This window comes from Pavona decussata, unplaced genomic scaffold, assembly GCF_977016875.1.
Source record: "Pavona decussata unplaced genomic scaffold, jaPavDecu1.1 SCAFFOLD_105, whole genome shotgun sequence".
Classification (NCBI taxonomy): Eukaryota; Metazoa; Cnidaria; class Anthozoa; order Scleractinia; family Agariciidae; genus Pavona; species Pavona decussata.
This window is the reverse complement of record NW_028145519.1, coordinates 1,619,382-1,637,588: the sequence shown is the minus strand read 5'-3', so window position 1 is coordinate 1,637,588 and position 18,207 is coordinate 1,619,382. Positions and strand designations below refer to the sequence as shown.

The window sequence follows — 18,207 nt, the reverse complement described above, 5'->3', positions numbered from 1 at the left end:
AGCAAACGTATGCACACAACCATCAACTACCTCATTGCAAACACGGCAGCATCAGATCTGCTCATTTCGACGTTTGCTGTGCCAATCAAACTCTCCGAAATCGTGGTTGGTCCTAGGAGATGGTTAATAGAAGGAATTTGGGGTTCCATTTCCTGCAAGCTCGGCTATTTCTTCCAAGACACTTCAACGGCTGTTTCAACTTTGAGTCTGGTAGTTATTGCCATTGATAGATACGGAGGAATCCTTGTTCCATTTCGTCCTGCTACCATAACACGAAAACGCTGTAAAGTTATCATCGCGCTAGTATGGCTGTTATCCATGGGCCTACACAGCACATACGTTTATACCTACCAACTCGTGTCAAACACTAACAAGACCAAATGCGATTGGTCGCTAGATTTCGGACCCCAGAAAGTACTGGAACCATATATGATAGTGCTTTGCCATTTCCTGTTTTGACCGTTATATATTCTCGAATCATTTTAAATTTAATTAAAGAACGAATCAAAAATGGGTCTTTATGAACTATTTCGCGCAAACGACATGAAGAAAACGTTTAGGTGATTAAGAACATCTGCGCTATAATGGTTCCTTTTCTATTTCGCGTTTTGCCACTTAACATTTATGGAATTTTGTGTCTTTTTGTATGGAAATTGAAAATGCCGTGTAATATAGAACAGCTTGGGTTTGCGCTGCATTTTGTTTTATTTTCTAACTCTGCGATAACACCTCTGATTTACTTCGTATTCAATGGTAGATATCGCAAGGGATTGATAGACATTTTACGCGGACTGCGTTTCTGGTACAAAGATATCAACGATGAACTGGGAATGAGCCACCTTCAACCTCAACTACAATGACTAGATGATAAAAAAAGAGAATTTCGAAATCATTTCCCATAACTAGGAATTAGAAAGTCGTTATAAAGTTATTGGACATTACTCATTAAACATGCATTGCTTTATCCTTTGTTGTCAATGTCTTTACATTGGACTTAACTGCCAAAATAAATAAAGACATTATATCTTTTGTGTCCAAAGCAATAATTTTATTTCCAAGTAAGAGAGAAGATCAGTATGTTTACAAACTCTTTGATTTCCCGAGAGTTGCTTCGCTTAGTTTAACTTAAAAACGCCACTGAAATCAAAGAAATTAAAGACAAAACCATGAAAAGATTTTGTAACAATTAACAAACAAACGTTTCTTTTTTTTAGGATTCAGAGTGCCATAGATGAGAGACGGTCGTCACGAAATAAGACTTAGAAGTGATTAACTGTGCCAAAATCGACTTATAACTGTAATTTATTAAACTTTCCTAGTCAAGTGGTAAATTTGTAGTAGAAGTACGCGTTCCCAACCTAATCTGCTTTACGTGACTCAGTTGTCTTCTTCGAGTTCACCCGCTGTCAACATTTGTGTTTCCGTGCAAATCTTTCTCAAGTATTTATTGAATTTATCTACTTTAATCTGGTACATTGAAGAAATAAATCATATCATCCAAAATAGAAGAAGAATACTGCATGATCAATTTACATGGCAAACCTAGCCAGCATGCCAGCAAATGTCCCCACTTCGAATTCTTTTTTTGGGAACTTAGCCGGGTTAAACGCCGTTGCAATTCCACGTACCACCAGCGATTCCAGCCGAATATGCTGTGGTATTAAATCTCATTGCGCTTTTGAGTACTCGATTACGAACGTAAAGAACTCGGGACAGCTTCCTGACAGTTCGCTTGCATTCGTTAAAACGAGCCAAATCGGGTACTTCCACTGTCGTTTCTCTTGTTTCAAACAACAATTTCGTGGGCAAATGAAGAGGAAAAAGAGCGAAACTACGCTAAACACGTCGTTTTTTGATGGTTTTGGGTAGGTTTTTGTTTTATACCCCTTCCCAGCCACCCCAAATAGACACTATTAGAGACATTTAGCACCAGAGCTTTTGCGTTAACGGCAAACCGGAAACGGCAGTTTCAGGTTGGGCGTTTAGCGTTTGACGTTTATGGCTTCTACCACTTTATCTACACTGATGACTTGAAGTGGCCGCCATATTGAATTTGCGAACAGCAGTAGCGCTGTTTTTCATACAGCAACATAAAGCTCCATGTTCGCTTTTTCGCGTTAGTTTACACCTACACATCAACATTAAGACTTGCTACATACAAATCTGACATTTTTACGTTTCAAAATATTGGAAAGTACGACTCAAATCGCTGAGGTAAATGACTTGCGTGAAAACCTACCTCTCCACGTTGAAAACGCACGTTGAAAACCGCAAACGTAACGTCAGAGACTTGTCACGTGTTCACTAGCCGTTCGCCGTCTGACGTTTTTGCTGAAAAGCCTGGTACTAAATGTCTCTATTATCTCAAATTTGACCAGAGTTATCTGACGAAATGATTCCTCATGTCTCGAATATCTTCCTACAGTCTCGAAGCGTCTCCGCTAAAATTGATTGTGACATTTTGAGAGCTTAGTCAACAAAGACCACCATTAGAGTGCAGAGAGACAATCGTTGTCAAAAAGCTCTTTAAATAAATAACGTCGTGGATTGTACGATAAATCAATGCCACTCAAATTGCAATTGGATTAACGGATGCTACAGAGCTTGAACTGCTAACCGAAAGAAATGATCACGCGAAGACAAAACGTATTAGTGATCAGATAAAATTTAAAAAAATATCCCAACAGCGACAATACATGGACGGCAGTGAGGACAATGTTCAAGCTGATATTGGGGCCTTGAAGGCTTCCTGCTCAAAGGAAATGACCCTAGCAGATTAAAGTATGACCCAATGAATGGAGAAAGACGAACACTGAGTCAACTAATACGTCACATTTAAATTTCAGCGAAATGGTTGGTCATGTCTTAAAACACAAGTCGAAAAAGGAAAACAAAAAAAACAAAAGCAACAACAACAACAAAAAAAAAAACTCGTTTGGCAAGTGTACAAGAAAAACCCCAGTAATATACTTTACCTTGAGAATTAGTGAATGACTTAATCAGGTCGACCGCCATAAGTGTTATTTCGATTTTTATCTACAGCCGGCTTATATATGGTTTTCAGCTCCTAGCGGATTGAAGTATGACCCAATGAGTGGAGAAAAACGAACACTGAGTCAATTCATACGTCACATTTCAATTTGACCAAAATGGTTAGTCACGTCTTAGAACACAACTCAAAAAAAAAAAAAAAAAAAAATTCGTTTGGAAAGTGTACAAGGAAAACCCCAGTAGTATACTTTACCTTGAGAATTAGTGAATGACTTAATCAGGTCGACCATAAGTGTTATTTCGATTTTTATCTACAACCGGCTTTAATTGTCTTCAGCGCGAAAGAGACGTGACGAAGATCTGAATTAGCCCCCAGCTATCCATTATCATTCTCTGAGAAGAATGATCACCATAGCCTGCAAATACAGCCGCCTCTCATCGCTCCCGGTCCCCGAGGGGCATTTCGCGAGAGGGTGTGTATGTTCCAAAATAATAAATCTAGAAATATATCTTAAATTAATCGGAAAAACTAACGCAGAGAGATTTCGTCGTTTCGATGACATCCTGTCATCATTATCAAGAAAATTAAGAAAATTCACATAAGTAAGTAGACAAAACTAAACTGACAGGATGTCATCGAAACGTCGAAATCTCTCTGCGTTAGTTTTTCTGATTAATTTAATAACAAACGTCAATCTTATACGTAGAAATATATCTGATGTAAAAGGATTATGATTAAGTACTCCCCTCTATCAAGATATGCCCGCGAATGAATAAAAACCACAAATCATTATCACCTAGCCGCAGGTGCTCTTTTCATACACGGCAACGATTCATTAGATAAATAAACACATCCCGACCGTACTTTGAAGCTCTTCTTTAGCATAGTCAGTTGCAACCGTTGCTGCCATGTGTTTATTGAACTGCACTGAAAACCAAACAAGCCTTAACTCAACCCAAGTCAAGAATTGTGAGCTGTACCCTGAAAGCACGTCTGTAAAATGTATCAAGGCATTGGTTTATTCCCTAATCATGATAATATCGCTCTGTGGAAACTTAGCTGTAATCGCCATCGTCTTGAAAAATATACGAATGTGGACTACGACGAATTTTCTTATTGCTAACATGGCCGCCTCTGATCTTCTGATTTCTGTGTTTGCTGTTCCACGAGAATTCGTTTTTATTTTTACTGGCCCTCGAAGGTGGCTGCTAGACGGACTAACGGGTTTGATACTGTGTAAGTTGGTCTACTTCTTTCAAGACATTTCTACCGCGGTGTCCATTCAAAGCCTTGTGGTTATTGCCATCGACAGATATCGAGGAGTGGTTTTCCCGTTTCGCCCTCCACTGATAACAAGAAGGGTTTTGAAAGTATTAATTCCCATTATCTGGATCGTTGCTATGTGTATACACGGTCCGTATTTCTATACTGCGCGACTTACTATGCAAGACAACAAGGCGTACTGCACGTTTACCTGGGCACCGAAGTTTGACCCACATCGGACACAAGAGCGTTACTTCATATTTATTTCAGTCTTTTTAATTTTCTTACCACTTTCTGTAGTTCTTACTTTATATGCACTTATTTTGATGGAGCTGAAAAAACGAGAGCTTGAAGAAAACGGTTCACTGAATAGACAAAGACAGAGAGAAGACACGGCGATAGTGAAAAAGATTTTAATCATTGTCTTTCTTTTCGCTCTGTGCATTACTCCAGTAACTGTATCCGCACTTGTTTATTATTTTGCATGGAACTGGAATCTACCATGTGGAATGGGCGATCTATTTTCAGCTGCAAAATTCATCTTCTATTCAAATGCGTCCCTGAACCCATGCGTTTATATCAGTTTAAGTGAAAGGTGTCGCCAAGGATTGAAAGATTTGATTAACTGCTTATGGTCGAGGAGGTTTCATACTAATGAAATAGAACTGAACATGCCTTCGCGAACTGCAAGGCAACTTACCCAGGAAACTTCGTGAAGATTGGAAAATTGTAAAGAGAAAAGCGTTAAATTTTTGCCCTTTTCAGAATGTTGGTACATGTTACAGTGGTAAGCTACTTTCAAGTATTTACGAGGAAGTGAAGTGTTGCCCTCACTAATACTTTTGTTCCGTGTTCCGTATCTATGTATGTGCGTTTATGTTCTATTACGCATATTATATGATCTCTCCCTTGAAAACCAATAATATAAGATCCTTTTTTTTTCCATCTTTTTAAGTCTAAGTATTAGTCTTTCTATTTTTGGCCCTTTCTCCGTTATTTTAATACCTTTATTCTCCTAATGTATATCGTGGAGATGACTGGAGAAGAATAAAGATACACAAGGTAGACAATTGATAAATTTCGTTCGCTATATATCTTTTGCTTGTGTCGTTCTATTAGAAACCGAGAGCAATTTATCACCCAACTCACCATTAAAATAATTAAGGTAATGGTAATTAACCTTGAAAGAGTTTCTTTATAAATAGAAAGTCTAAAGTTATCTCTGTTAGGAACAGGTGATGTAAGAAAGGAAAAAACCCTATTGCTTAACGAAGGAAGGTTTTTGAACAGGCCGGAGTTAAACTAAATCAGAGATTATATTGACAATGTAAATAAGACAAAACCATAGATTCCATTATCTATATGACGGTAATCAGTTGGGCAAAAGACAAATGTGAAATGAGCCGAAATATTGCCGATGAGGTTTATTATTAGCCATGAAATATGTAGTTGTGCCGACGACTGTTCAAAACCAGCCACGTGACGCGATAAAGAATGTGATCTTAAGTAACGTTCCAGGCAAAAAAACAGTGGGTGTGATGCACGAACTGCCTTCGTAGATCAAGGCAATAATTACTTAGTCAAATAAAAATGCAAACAGTTGATTGGCGTATTGAGCTGACAGTGCGATATCCATCAATGCTACAAAGGTAATTTAGCCTTTTTGAAAAAGGCTGTCTGCTTATCAAAAAACTGCCTTCAATGAGACAGCAGAAAGTTTCCATTTAATGTGACTGCGACAAACAAAGAGGTGACAAAATGTTTATTCAGATAAGTGTACGTGGCACTCGCGTGTCACTCAGTTTGTCTCACCTCGTCTGCTCGTGTGTGCGTGCAACTACTGCACAACATGGATAAAAGGTGAGCTTGTTGATATTGTAAGTTTTGGTCTTTGGTGACTCGAGTGAAACTAAGGGTGCGTTCGATTGACCCTATTCCGGAATAGGAATAAATACAACGATGACAAGAAATTCCTCATAATAGGTTTTAGGAGTTACTGGAGTACAAGACGGCTCTTAAATTCTCATGTGTCAGCGATGGTGTTTGCAGAATTTGTCCTCCCAAATTTCTTAAAAAGAGAACTTTAACGGCTGTTCCGCTTATTCTTATTCCGGAAGAAGGTCAATCAAACGCAACCTAAAGGCTGGTTTCCATATGATCGCGGATCGCAGATCGGAGATCGCAATAAGGTCTGCGATCGTCTACGATCATATGGAAACATACTTCTGCGATCGTCTGCGATCCTGCTATCGCGATTGCAGACGATCGCAGGAGATAAAACCATGGTCTATCTCCTGCGATCGTCTGCGATCAATTGCGATTGTGCGATCATATGGAAACCAAAGTTTTGCGATCCGCGATCGAAACGCATCTCATAATATTTCGTGTTTTCTCCCACGATTCAACATTCGTGTGTTCGATTGTAGAAACGGTCAACGTAGCAACACTCAATTCGTTGTCATCATGGCTGTTATTGAACATGTTGGTAACGAGGAATTAATGGAGGAAGTTGCACGTTATGAAGGTGCAAAGCAAAGATTTTAAAGACAAGAACAAAAAGGGCAACTTTTGGGACAAAATCGAGCAGAAGTTTAATTTATCGGCTGGGGAAGCGGGGGCCAAATTTCGCAACATAAGAACTGCGTACGGTCGTTATCGAATCCAAAACCGATGTTTTCGACGGTTTTGGAGTCGCTTCATGACAAACAGAAGAAGTAAATTTGCTTGCAGCAAATTCTCCGCTCCTCCACGTTCGCGATGTTGTTTGCTACACGCACGTTTGACATTTCTGCTGACCAAAACGTATGGCTATGGTCGGCTCTGCGATCAGCCATTTTTGCGATCGTCTGCGATCTGCGATCTACGATCGTCTGCGATCATATGGAAACCAGCCCTAAGGCTAAATACGGAAATCCAATATGGCCACCATAGAGAAAGAGCCATGCTTTTTATTAGTATTAGAGTGCCATGGATGAGAGAAGGTCGTCACGAAATAAGACTTAGAAGTGATTAACTGTGCCTTAAGCGACTCATAACTGTAATTTATCAAACTTTCCAAGTCAAGTGGTAAATTTGTAGTAGAAGTACGCGTTCCCAACCTAATCTGCTTTACGTGACTCAGTCGTCTTCTTCGAGTTCACCCGCTGTCAACATTTGTGTTCCCGTGCAAATCTTTCTCAAGTATTTATTGAATTGATCTACTTTAATCTGGTACTTAACAGTGATAAAAACATCGAAGAAATAAATCATACCATCCATAATAGAAGAAAAATACTGCATGATCAATTTACATGGCAAACCTAGCTAGCATGCCAGCAAATGTCCCCGCTTCGAATTCTTCCTTGGGAACTTAGCCGGGTTAAACGCCGCTGCAATTCAACGTACCACCAGCCATTCCAGCCGAGAGCTAAAAAAAAAAAAAAAAAAATCGGAATGTGCTGTGGTAACAAATCTTATGGCGTTTCGAGTACTCGATTACGAACGTAAAGAACTCGGGACAGCTTCATGACAGTTCGCTTCCATTCGTTAAAACGAGCAAAATCGGGTGCTTCCACTGTCCTTCCTCCTTTTTTAATCAACAATTTCGCGGGTAAATGAAGAGGAAAAAGAGCAAAACTACGCTAAACACGTCGTTTATTGGATGGTTTTGGATAGGTTTTTTTAATACCCCCTACCCTTAACCCCAAAAACTTACGCTTCAAAGAATCAATTGTGAAAGTGTCAAAGACATTGATATCTCAAATTTCACCGGAATTATCTGTCGAAATGATTCCTCATGTCTCGAATATCTTCCTAGTCTCGAAGCGTCTCTAATATTGATTGTGACCTTTTGAGAGCTTAGTCAACAAAGAACACCATTAGAGTACCGAGAGACAACCGTTGTCAAAAAGCTCTTTAAATAAATAACGTCTTGGATTGTACGATAAATCAATACCACTCAAATTGCAATTGGATTAACGGATGATACAGAGCTTCAACTGCTAACCGAAAGAAATGATCACGAGAAAACGAAACGTATTGGTGATGAGATCAAATTTAAAAAACTTCCAACAGCTACAATATAGGGACGGCAGTGAGGACAATGTTCAAGTTGATATTGGGGCCTTGAAGGCTTCCTGCTCAAAGGAAATGACCCTAGCAGATTAAAGTATGACCCAATGAATGGAGAAAAACGAACACTGAGTCAATTCATATGTCACAATTTCAATTTCACCAAAATGGTTAGTCACGTCTCAGAACACAAGCCGAAAAAAAAAAAAACAAAACAAAACAAAAAAACAAAAACATCGTTTGGCAAGCGTACAAGAAAAACCCCAGTAATATACTTTACCTTATACTTTCCCTTGAGAAGTGAAAGACATAATCAGGTTGACCATAAGTGTAATTTCGATTTTTATTTACAACCGCTTTTAATTGTCTTCAGCCCGAAAGAAACGTGACGAAGAACTGTAGTAGCCCCCAGCTATCCATTATCAATCTCTGTGAAGAATGATTACCATAGCCTGCAAATACAGCCGCCTCTCATCGCTCCCGGTCCCCGATGGGCGTTTCGCGAGAGGGTGTGTATGTTCCAAAACAATAATCTAGAAATATATCTGACGTGAAATGGTTAAGTACTCCCGTCTATCAAGATATGCCCGCGAATGAATAAAACCGCGAATCATTATTACCTAGGCGCAGGTGCTCTTTTTATACACGCCAACGATCCATTAGATAAATAAACACACCCCGACCGTACCTTGAAGCTCTTCTTTAGCATAGCCAGTTGGCAAAGATCAAGAGTTCCTACAATGTGTTTATTGAGCTGCACTGAAAACCAAACAAGCTTAACTCAACCCAAGTCAGGAATTGTGAGCTGTACCCTGAAAGCACGTCTGTAAAATGTATCAAGGCATTGGTTTATTCTCTAATCATGATAATATCGCTCTGTGGAAACTTAGCTATAATCGCCACCGTCTTGAAAAATATATGAATGTGGACAACGACCAATTTTGTTATTGTTAACATGGCCTCCTCCGATCTTCTGATTTCTGTGTTTGCTATTCCACGAGAATTCGTTTTTATTTTTACTGGCCCTCGAAGGTGGCTGCTAGACGGACTAACGGGTTTGATCCTGTGTAAGTTGGTCTACTTCTTTCAAGACATTTCTACCGCGGTGTCCATCCAAAGCCTTGTGGTTATTGCCATCGACAGATATCGAGGAGTGGTTTTCCCGTTTCGTCCTCCACTGATAACAAGAAGGGTTTTGAAAGTGTTAATTCCCACTATCTGGATCGTTGCTATGTGTATACACGGTCCGTATTTCTATATTGCGCGACTTACTATGCAAGACAACAAGTGGTATTGCACGTTTACCTGGGCACCGAAGTTTGACCCACAGCGGACACTAGAGCGTTACTTCATATTTATTTTAGTATTTTTAATTTTCTTACCACTTTCTGTACACTGTAAATCGAAAAGATCTGTTTTAGCCCCTGAAATGGGGCCGTTTCGGTGAGTAAAATACAGTACTATTTTTGGGGCTAATTTAGCCCATTTGAAATGGAGCTGTTTTGGCCCCAGTAAACGGGGCTGAAATAGCCCTTCATAAGGTAGCCGAAACGAAGACACAGAGGGGCTATTTTGGGGGCTTTTAAAAGGGTTGAAATGGTGCAATTGGAAGGCCAAAATAGCCCTGCTGGAGCCGTTTCATGCCCTCAGAAAGGAGGAAAATTGGCCCATATTTTGTGGCCGATTTAGCCCAATTTATACTCAAAAGAAACGTTCTCTAAAGGACTAAATTGGCACCAACATGTCTGAAACGACATTCTTTATAAGAGCCGCTTTGGTCCTTAATTATGTAAAATAGCCTTCTTACAAGAATTAAAATGGTTCTTAGGATGCCTCAAAATGGCCCCATAATTGATCCATTTTGAACCTGCATAAAGGGGAAACAATGGCCACAATGGGTGACTGATTTAGCCCGTATAATTACCAAAATTAATGCACATTTAGGGCTGAATCAACTCCAATATAGCCACAAGGACACTTTACTTTAAAACTGCTGTAGATTCAAGAGAGTCAGAAACAGCTATATTAGAGGGCTAAAATCAACTACTGCTTACCCTGGAATGGTTTTAATTTTCTGGTTGATTAACACTCATTTTACTTCCCTAATACACGAAACTGATAAATATATACACAAGAGAAACATTTTGTGAACAACACAACATTATTTTATTCTCTCACTTTAATTTTTTTGGCAAACCAAACTGAAACACAAAATGACTGCTAAGCGTGCCTTAAAAAAAGGACAACATGGCTTTGCTGTTTTTATATACCATGTCGAATATAATTATAAAACAACAACAGCAAGGCCCTAATGCTGTCCATGATATCTGGTGAGGAATACTGTACAAAACCTTTCCTTAAAATGCAACATAGAGTTTGTCAGAGTCAAAGCCTTCTCCAATAGCAACAATTTGGAGTTGCGTAAAAATGGCGAGGTTATCATCAACTGAGGCAGTTCTCTGTAAACAAAAACAAGCAAAAAATGAAAGATGAGTCACCTTACAAGGTACAATTGACCAACTAAAACTGCAAGTAAAAATTAATACTTATAACATGATGATGAAACACTGGAAGCCAGGTATAGAGATACAAAAGACAGGGAAGTTGTTACTGATGGCTGCTGAGTGATAGAATATCAACAAAAAAGTCTGTGCAAAACAAGTCACTGATAACTATCACTGTTAAAGGCCCTCATATGGCATACTTATGTTTTCTAGAAATTTGAGACCGGTTTATTGACATTTTAGCATAAAATAAAGGTCAATGTTGGCAAGCAACAACTATTGAGGCCGCATTATTATTGCAGTCTACCCTAAATATGATATGTGATTTCCAGCCTGCCTTGCATCTTATTCTGTGCCAGTCTTTTCAATTGCCACTTTCTTGGAGGGCTGCAAGTTGAGCAGCAGCAAAGTTTTCCCCTCCCACCCTCCCATTTTCTGTTGTTGCTTGCCTTCTCTTATCCTTTCTATTTTTGTTCACTGCATTTTGTTCTATCTCTTGTCAGTTATTCAGAGATGTTTAATAAAATAATTAAGGGCGGGGAATTGCTGCCTGCGGCACCCCTTCAGCCCTTTGCTGAAGCCCCATCAGGGAGGGGGAGCTATAGGATTTGCTGATTTGCATAGAGGCGTCTAACCTTTCAGACGACACCATTTTGTTTGTTGAAAAACATGTGCACATGTGCGACTGAATTTGGGACGCTGGCCCATTTTTTGGCAGGCCGAGGCTACCTTGCAAGGCAGTTTTAGGCACGCAAGCCGATGAACTTAACTTTAACATGGCAACATTAGGAGTACAGTATCATAAATTATTGCTTCACATGCCAAAATTTAGGAGTGCTGGGCCCAAAAACCTTGCAGTGTAAACCAGGCTTTTATCTAGTCTGTTTGCCTCAGGGTCCAGTGGCCAAAAATAAACAGCTAAATACTCTGCCTGGCTACACATGATGGCAAGTTCATGATTGATTTTTGTTTCTGTACCCTGCTGGTAAAGACACTTGATAATAGTGTTCCTAAATTGAAGATAACCAATTACTTGGCATCAGAAGAAGAAAGAAAAAAGTCCTTGTATACGTTGCAATCACAAAAACTATATCCAGAGCAAAAAAAAAATTATGGATAAGACAGGTATGCTAATATATTTTTGACAATCCACCCTAAGACCAAAAGATATAACATAGGAAACCCTTAAGAGCCGTCCTCTGTAAATATCGACTATCGTCGTTTGGACGAGAAAAAATGAAATCCCTCAAACTTTCTCAGAAGAATGGTCTATATATGTGATTCACACAAATATAACTTTCAGCTCAGTTCGATTCGTATTTTAGCTGTAGTGCGACCATCTTGGTTTTACCGCTCTGAGAGGGCTTTCAGCGGCCATTTTAGGCCACACTTTTAAGAATTTGCCTTACAAAGAAAGCGTTACAAATCCGAACAAAATCTCATTGTTCGAGACAAGCAAATGTTTGTTGTTGTGTTGAGAAGCTTTTTTGGCAATTTGATCGAAATCTGATTTTTTTACAACATTTTTAATTTCTTCCCTATTGAACTACTCTTCAAGTGCCAAAAAAATGGCCGAGTTTAAAGGAAAATATCGCTAAAGATACATTAGTTGGCATCCTAAAACAGCATCCCGGTTAAAGAGCAATGTCTTGTCTGTAAGAATATGCAATAAAATTTTTGGGCAGTTAAAAAGAGAAAATTATAGAAGAAGAAGTTTTAACTGTACTTTTGTCAACAAACACCGCCTTCGTAATTAGCATAACAACATGAAAATAACGATTTACTAAGAAAATAATGATAAATTCCACTTACCTCGTGAAATATTGAGAACTGGATATTTCAAAATATATCAATTTATAGTTTCAGTCGGATACAGCCGCATTTTCGATGATTTGTTGTGCGAAATCACTGTAATACACCGCAGCCGTTAAACTGAGTTGAATTCTTCAAAGTCCGTCAGGACAACCATAGGCCGAAAAATTGCCTTCCGCCCCATGAGCTGCCGTGTGCAAGGTGTCAAATATTTCTATGTTATCCTTAATGACCAAAACCTCTTTCAGCAACCATTTAAATCCTGCTTTTAACTGGAGATTCTCGTCAAGAAATCGTTTATGTTCTGTTGACCTTCCGCCGTGATTAAACAATGAGATTGCGTTACAGAAACACGCGCACATCCAGACGGGTTGGGGTGGAAGTGGGGAGGAAACAAAAATGGAACATTATGGCAAGTAAAACACTAATTTACAGCATCAGTTGATCGTTGCTCTTCTGTTTCGGGTTCATACATGTTCACAACTATCCCAAGCTCACTGACAGCTATATATTTGTAATATTATGCACTTGTCATCGGCTTCCCCGTGGGGGGGGGGGGGGGGACCCCGGGCTGATATGGGGACTTTGCTAATTGTGTATTTCAAAGTTCTTGTATTTCCCCACCCGTGCGGGATTTGTTTCTTGCAAAGTCCCCAGTATTTGGCGAACCCAACTGGATTTGAAGATGCACTTCAGAACTTTATTTGGGTTCTTTAAACAGTCGGCAAACACTCGGACTTTGCATTCTGATGAAAACTGAACTTTAATAGTAGTTTTGTTTAACCATTTTGCTCGGCCCCCTTAGTAATTTTAGCCTTGCTACGGGCCTGTAATGCACACGTGTACGTCCCCAGCTTCAATATCCATTTAATACACTATCACTTTAATTAAAAAAATGAAATAAATGCATTAGTACAAATTGTATACACCGTATGGGCGTCAATGAAATTAGCACTTTCCCACGGTCTCCTGGCACGTGATTAATATATGCCGCAGACCAAATTTCATAAGGAAGAAAATTTGATAAGGAAGAATTTATGAGATTCAAATACGTGTTTTTCAAAAGCATTAGTTTCGAGAGTACGATCTAATGGGACAGTTTGCTTCTTACTAAGTTACACGCTTTTCACTCCGCAAATGCTTCTATTTTTTAGCGTCTTCGTGTGAAAAAGTGTAATGAAGTGTAATTGCAGGTGATAACTTGTGATCCGAAATGGCATGGAAACCAGGTTGTGAATTTCGTGGGGGAGTTCAAAATAAATGTATTCGCTTCAAGGAATGAATACTTATGATTTGTACTTTGGTGTTTCTTAAGAGAAAACTAGTAAAATAAATATCAAAATACTCATACTAATACCTGCCCTTGCTAGGAGCAATTGTGCCTCGGTTTTTAAAGAGGCGTCCCAAACGTGCAGTGCTTTTAAATGGACGCTCACGTCCCCTCGGCAGTCACTCAGTAGGACACACTGCACATTTTTATCGTTTTGGGTACTGGATCCGCAGATACCTCCAACATACGACGAGTAGCCACAGGTGGCCATGACCAGGAATTCTCCACGTACCAATTAAAAGTGCGGCTACTAAGCCATTCGCTTTACGCGTGTCACGAAAAGAATGTACATATTAAAACTGGAAACAATACGTTTTGATTGACACATTATATTTCTATGGTTCTCTTTATCGACCCAAACGACTTAAAATATTAAACACGAAATAAAATGAAAAGTAGCCACACCTATGAAATTTAATTTGATGTAGTCATTAATATATAAATCTACTTAACGATCGGCTTCGCGTTTCCGCAGGGCAATTTGATCACAGTGAGAGAGGGAAAAAATACATTGTACTTCCTACTACGCCCAGAAACCAGAAAAAAAATATGTAACCTACACAAATTTCTCAACGTTCCCCAAAGCCGGTGAGTCACTAGTCATGTTCCATTATTCCGAGAAAAGTGCTTAATTTATAGCCCCGAATAAGCGAAGAATAGCTAACGCTTTTGCAGCATCTTACAAGCTAAGGTCCGTGACATCTTTATTTCCTCCCCACCTCTACCCCACCCCCACCCCAACCCGTCTGGATGTGCGCCCGTTTCTGTAACGCAATCTCATTGTTTAATCACGGCGGAAGGTCAACGGAACATAAACGATTTCTTGACGAGAATCTCCAGTTAAAAGCAGGATTTAAATGGTTGCTGAAAGAAGTTTTGGTCATTAAGGATAACGAAGAAGTATTTGGCACCTTGCACACGGCAGCTTATGGGGCGGAAGGCAATTTTTCGGCCAATGATTGACCTGACGGACTTTGAAGAATTCAACTCAGTTTAACGGCTGCGGTGTATTACGGAGATTTCGCACAACAAATTATCGAAAATGCGGCTGTATCCGACTGAAACTATAAATTGATATATTTTGAAATATCCAGTTCTCAATACATCGCCCAGAATGCGGCGACACATCCGGGGCTTTTGTGCGTGCTCCGCGCGAATTTCAAACTCCATTAATGATGCGAGACAGACAAACAAAAGGGAAAGTGGGCCCAAACCGGCTACCAGCGCGCACGTTGGGTGAGTTTTGGCGTTAACCGCTTTGGTTTTCAATGAGTTAGCATATGGCTTTCGTAAAGAAGACCTCAACGAGGCTAATGACATATTTTCCAGGATTTTACTGGTAGTATAACTGGTTGGAGATTTTTCCTGAACTTTGCCTATTTTCAAGCATTTTTTGTATGGAGCCATAAGGGGAGGATGGATTCTTCATTGAAAGAGCGCTCGTTCTCAGAGTTAGCATATGGCTTTGTTCATTTGGTGTTTAAAGAACCTCCCTGCCAATTTTCAGCGGAAAAGACCGATTCAAAGTGGTTGGAAAATTAATTTTTTGACTTTCCTGCAGACCCTTCAAGGATCTCTGTGATCAGTAGCATGCATAACAAAAGAATAAGACGACTTTGAATTTTCCGCCACGACGCTAATGTATTCAAAGCTCCGCTCACGCGAACAATAGTACGCCTGCCACCCTGATTAGGCATTATAAAGAGGTGCTAACATTAAACTCCAATTCATTCTATCTTACTTCTGAATTGTTGACTATACTGAAGCTGACTTTAAGCGTCAAGACTACCACGCTGATAAGGAGTTTTCGTGAAAGTCAATTATTAGCTTTGATTAAAACGGCAGTTTAACTCGATAAGGTAACTTCGGAATCGGAACGGTTCATTAAGAGGTTTTTCTGTTTTTTTCCTGTTCCTTTACGACCCTGTGCCACTAAGTGATCGGCCGGTTCCCACTTGTTCTGTTCTGGAGAATAACGGCTTCCACTGAACAAAGTACGCCGTTTCGCGGCCTTGAATTCGTTTTGCGACTACGTGCTCAACTTCGAACACACCCATAACAGTGGGCTTTACAATCGGTCGATATTTCGATTTATAGCCGCTATCGCAAGCATCAATTAATAACAACTCGTAAAAGCCTGGCCGGTGTCTCGCACACTTCGACATCGTGTCTCGATAATAGCAGTTAGGAACTGAATGGCCTGAAATAAACTAAGCGTTATGTATGTTTTGATTAATGAAAGTGGTCGAAATTTGAATAATTATTGAACACAAACAAATATAATATGTTTCGTCATTCGGAGTCCATCGAGACAAATTATAATATATCGCTACACGCGAACTTGTTGAATAAGTGCTTTAGTTCGATTCGCAGCCCGCCTTTAACCAGAGCGCCTTGGTTATCTACATTGCGTCTTGGGATTTCACTTCACGCATTCAAGCGTTTGATTGACAGTAGCAGAAATCTTGAAGGGACTCGGGTATTCCCAAAGCTGAATTCATTGACCAATCACAACCGACTAGTTCTGGATATGCAAATTATTATGCCGCGCATAGAAAAACTGGGCGCTGTAAGTACATGTCGCGAAAGACAATAGCATTCTGGGCGATGATTTCACGAGGTAAGTGGAATTTATCATTATTTTCTTAGTAAATCGTTATTTTCATGTTGTTATGCTAATTACGAAGGTGGTGTTTGTTGACAAAAGTACAGTTAAAACTTCTTCTTCTATAATTTTCTCTTTTTAACTGCCCAAAAATTTTATTGCATATTCTTACAGACAAGACATTGCTCTTTAACCGGGATGCTGTTTTAGGATGCCAACTAATGTATCTTTAGCGATATTTTCCTTTAAACTCGGCCATTTTTTTGGCACTTGAAGAGTAGTTCAATAGGGAAGAAATTAAAAATGTTGTAAAAAAATCAGATTTCGATCAAATTGCCAAAAAAGCTTCTCAACACAACAACAAACATTTGCTTGTCTCGAACAATGAGATTTTGTTCGGATTTGTAACGCTTTCTTTGTAAGGCAAATTCTTAAAAGTGTGGCCTAAAATGGCCGCTGAAAGCCCTCTCAGAGCGGTAAAACCAAGATGGTCGCACTACAGCTAAAATACGAATCGAACTGAGCTCAAAGTTATACTTATGTGAATCACTTATATAGACCATTCTTCTGAGAAAGTTTGAGGGATTTCATTTTTTCTCGTCCAAACGACGATAGTCGATATTTACAGAGGACGGCTGTTAAGAGCTTCTGGTAAAATGCAGTTACTGTCAAAATAATATTGTAAACTACTCCTCAATCACACACAAACATACCAAAATTACTTGATGGCATGGGTTACAACATAATAAATGACAATGCTTAATACAATACTAACCTCATTCCTAGAGTCTAACTTCTTCCTGAGAACAGGGTTGATAGAACACTTCAGCATGAAGCTAAATTTGCTCACAAATGACATATGTATCTCGACCACAGTATCACATGCAAAGGTAAAAAAGAAATAAATAATTATTTAAGGCATTGCATCTACTGTTAAGTGATCGAACAACGTACAACAATTCATCGGCAAAAAGCTTCGCACCGAACTGGCATGTACCTTGATCATAGTACCACACAGCAAGGGAAATTAGAAATTAATACTTTGAAATAATGCATCTATAGTAATTTGATCAATCAATGCCTAACAGTTAGGATTCCTCAGCGAACAGCTTCACACCTAACTGGCATATACCTTGATCATAGTACCACAGAGAGAGGAAAAGTAGAAATTAATAGTTTGAAACAATGCATCTATAGTAATTTGATCAATCAATGCCTAACAGTTAGGATTCCTCAGCTAAAAGCTTCGCACCTAACTGGCATATACCTTGATCATAGCACCACAGAGCAAGAAAAATTAGAAATTAATAGTTTGAGACAATGCATCTATAGTAATTTGATCAATCAATGCCTAACAGTTAGGATTCCTCAGCTAAAAGCTTGGCAAGATTTCCGCCGGCACAGCCCCATACATGTAGCAAGGAAAGTTATAAATTGATAGTTTGAAACAATTCATCTAAAGTAATTTGATCAATTGTTTAAAAACTGTTTTTAAAAACATTTGAACCGACTTATCATAATAAATAGACTTGCATTGCTATGAGGAATAAAGAAAAATGATAAAGTTAAGCTGCAGCTTGTATATTTCATTCTAAGGAGAATCTGGTGCAAATGGCAATTAAATTTTCACTAGTCGCTTAATTACCAAAAA

General features: G+C 39.1%; 1 protein-coding gene, 2 long non-coding RNA genes and 1 pseudogene across 3 annotated transcripts in view; 2 read left to right on the top strand and 2 right to left on the bottom strand.

Moving 5' to 3' along the window:
- LOC146471322 (uncharacterized) overlaps positions 1-18,207 on the bottom strand; it is a 52,537-nt gene that overhangs the window by 286 nt on the left and 34,044 nt on the right. The gene's annotated exons all lie outside the window — the stretch shown is intronic.
- LOC146471328 (substance-P receptor-like) lies at positions 4,015-4,971 on the top strand. The gene has a single exon (XM_085121031.1). It carries the CDS (start codon positions 4,024-4,026, stop codon positions 4,969-4,971), a length of 948 nt encoding a protein of 315 aa, XP_084977157.1. The 5' UTR covers positions 4,015-4,023.
- Positions 8,413-9,752, top strand: LOC146471327 (RYamide receptor-like; annotated as a pseudogene).
- On the bottom strand, positions 10,552-17,931 carry LOC146471326 (uncharacterized). The gene is made up of 2 exons (XR_014866840.1): positions 17,332-17,931; positions 10,552-10,764 (listed from the first exon to the last, which is right to left on the bottom strand). It is a non-coding gene; the product is annotated as an uncharacterized LOC146471326 (long non-coding RNA).

What these genes read in the sequence shown, in the direction of transcription:
- LOC146471328 (XM_085121031.1), top strand. Translation starts at nt 4,024, where the DNA reads ATGATAATATCGCTCTGTGGAAACTTAGCTGTAATCGCCATCGTCTTG.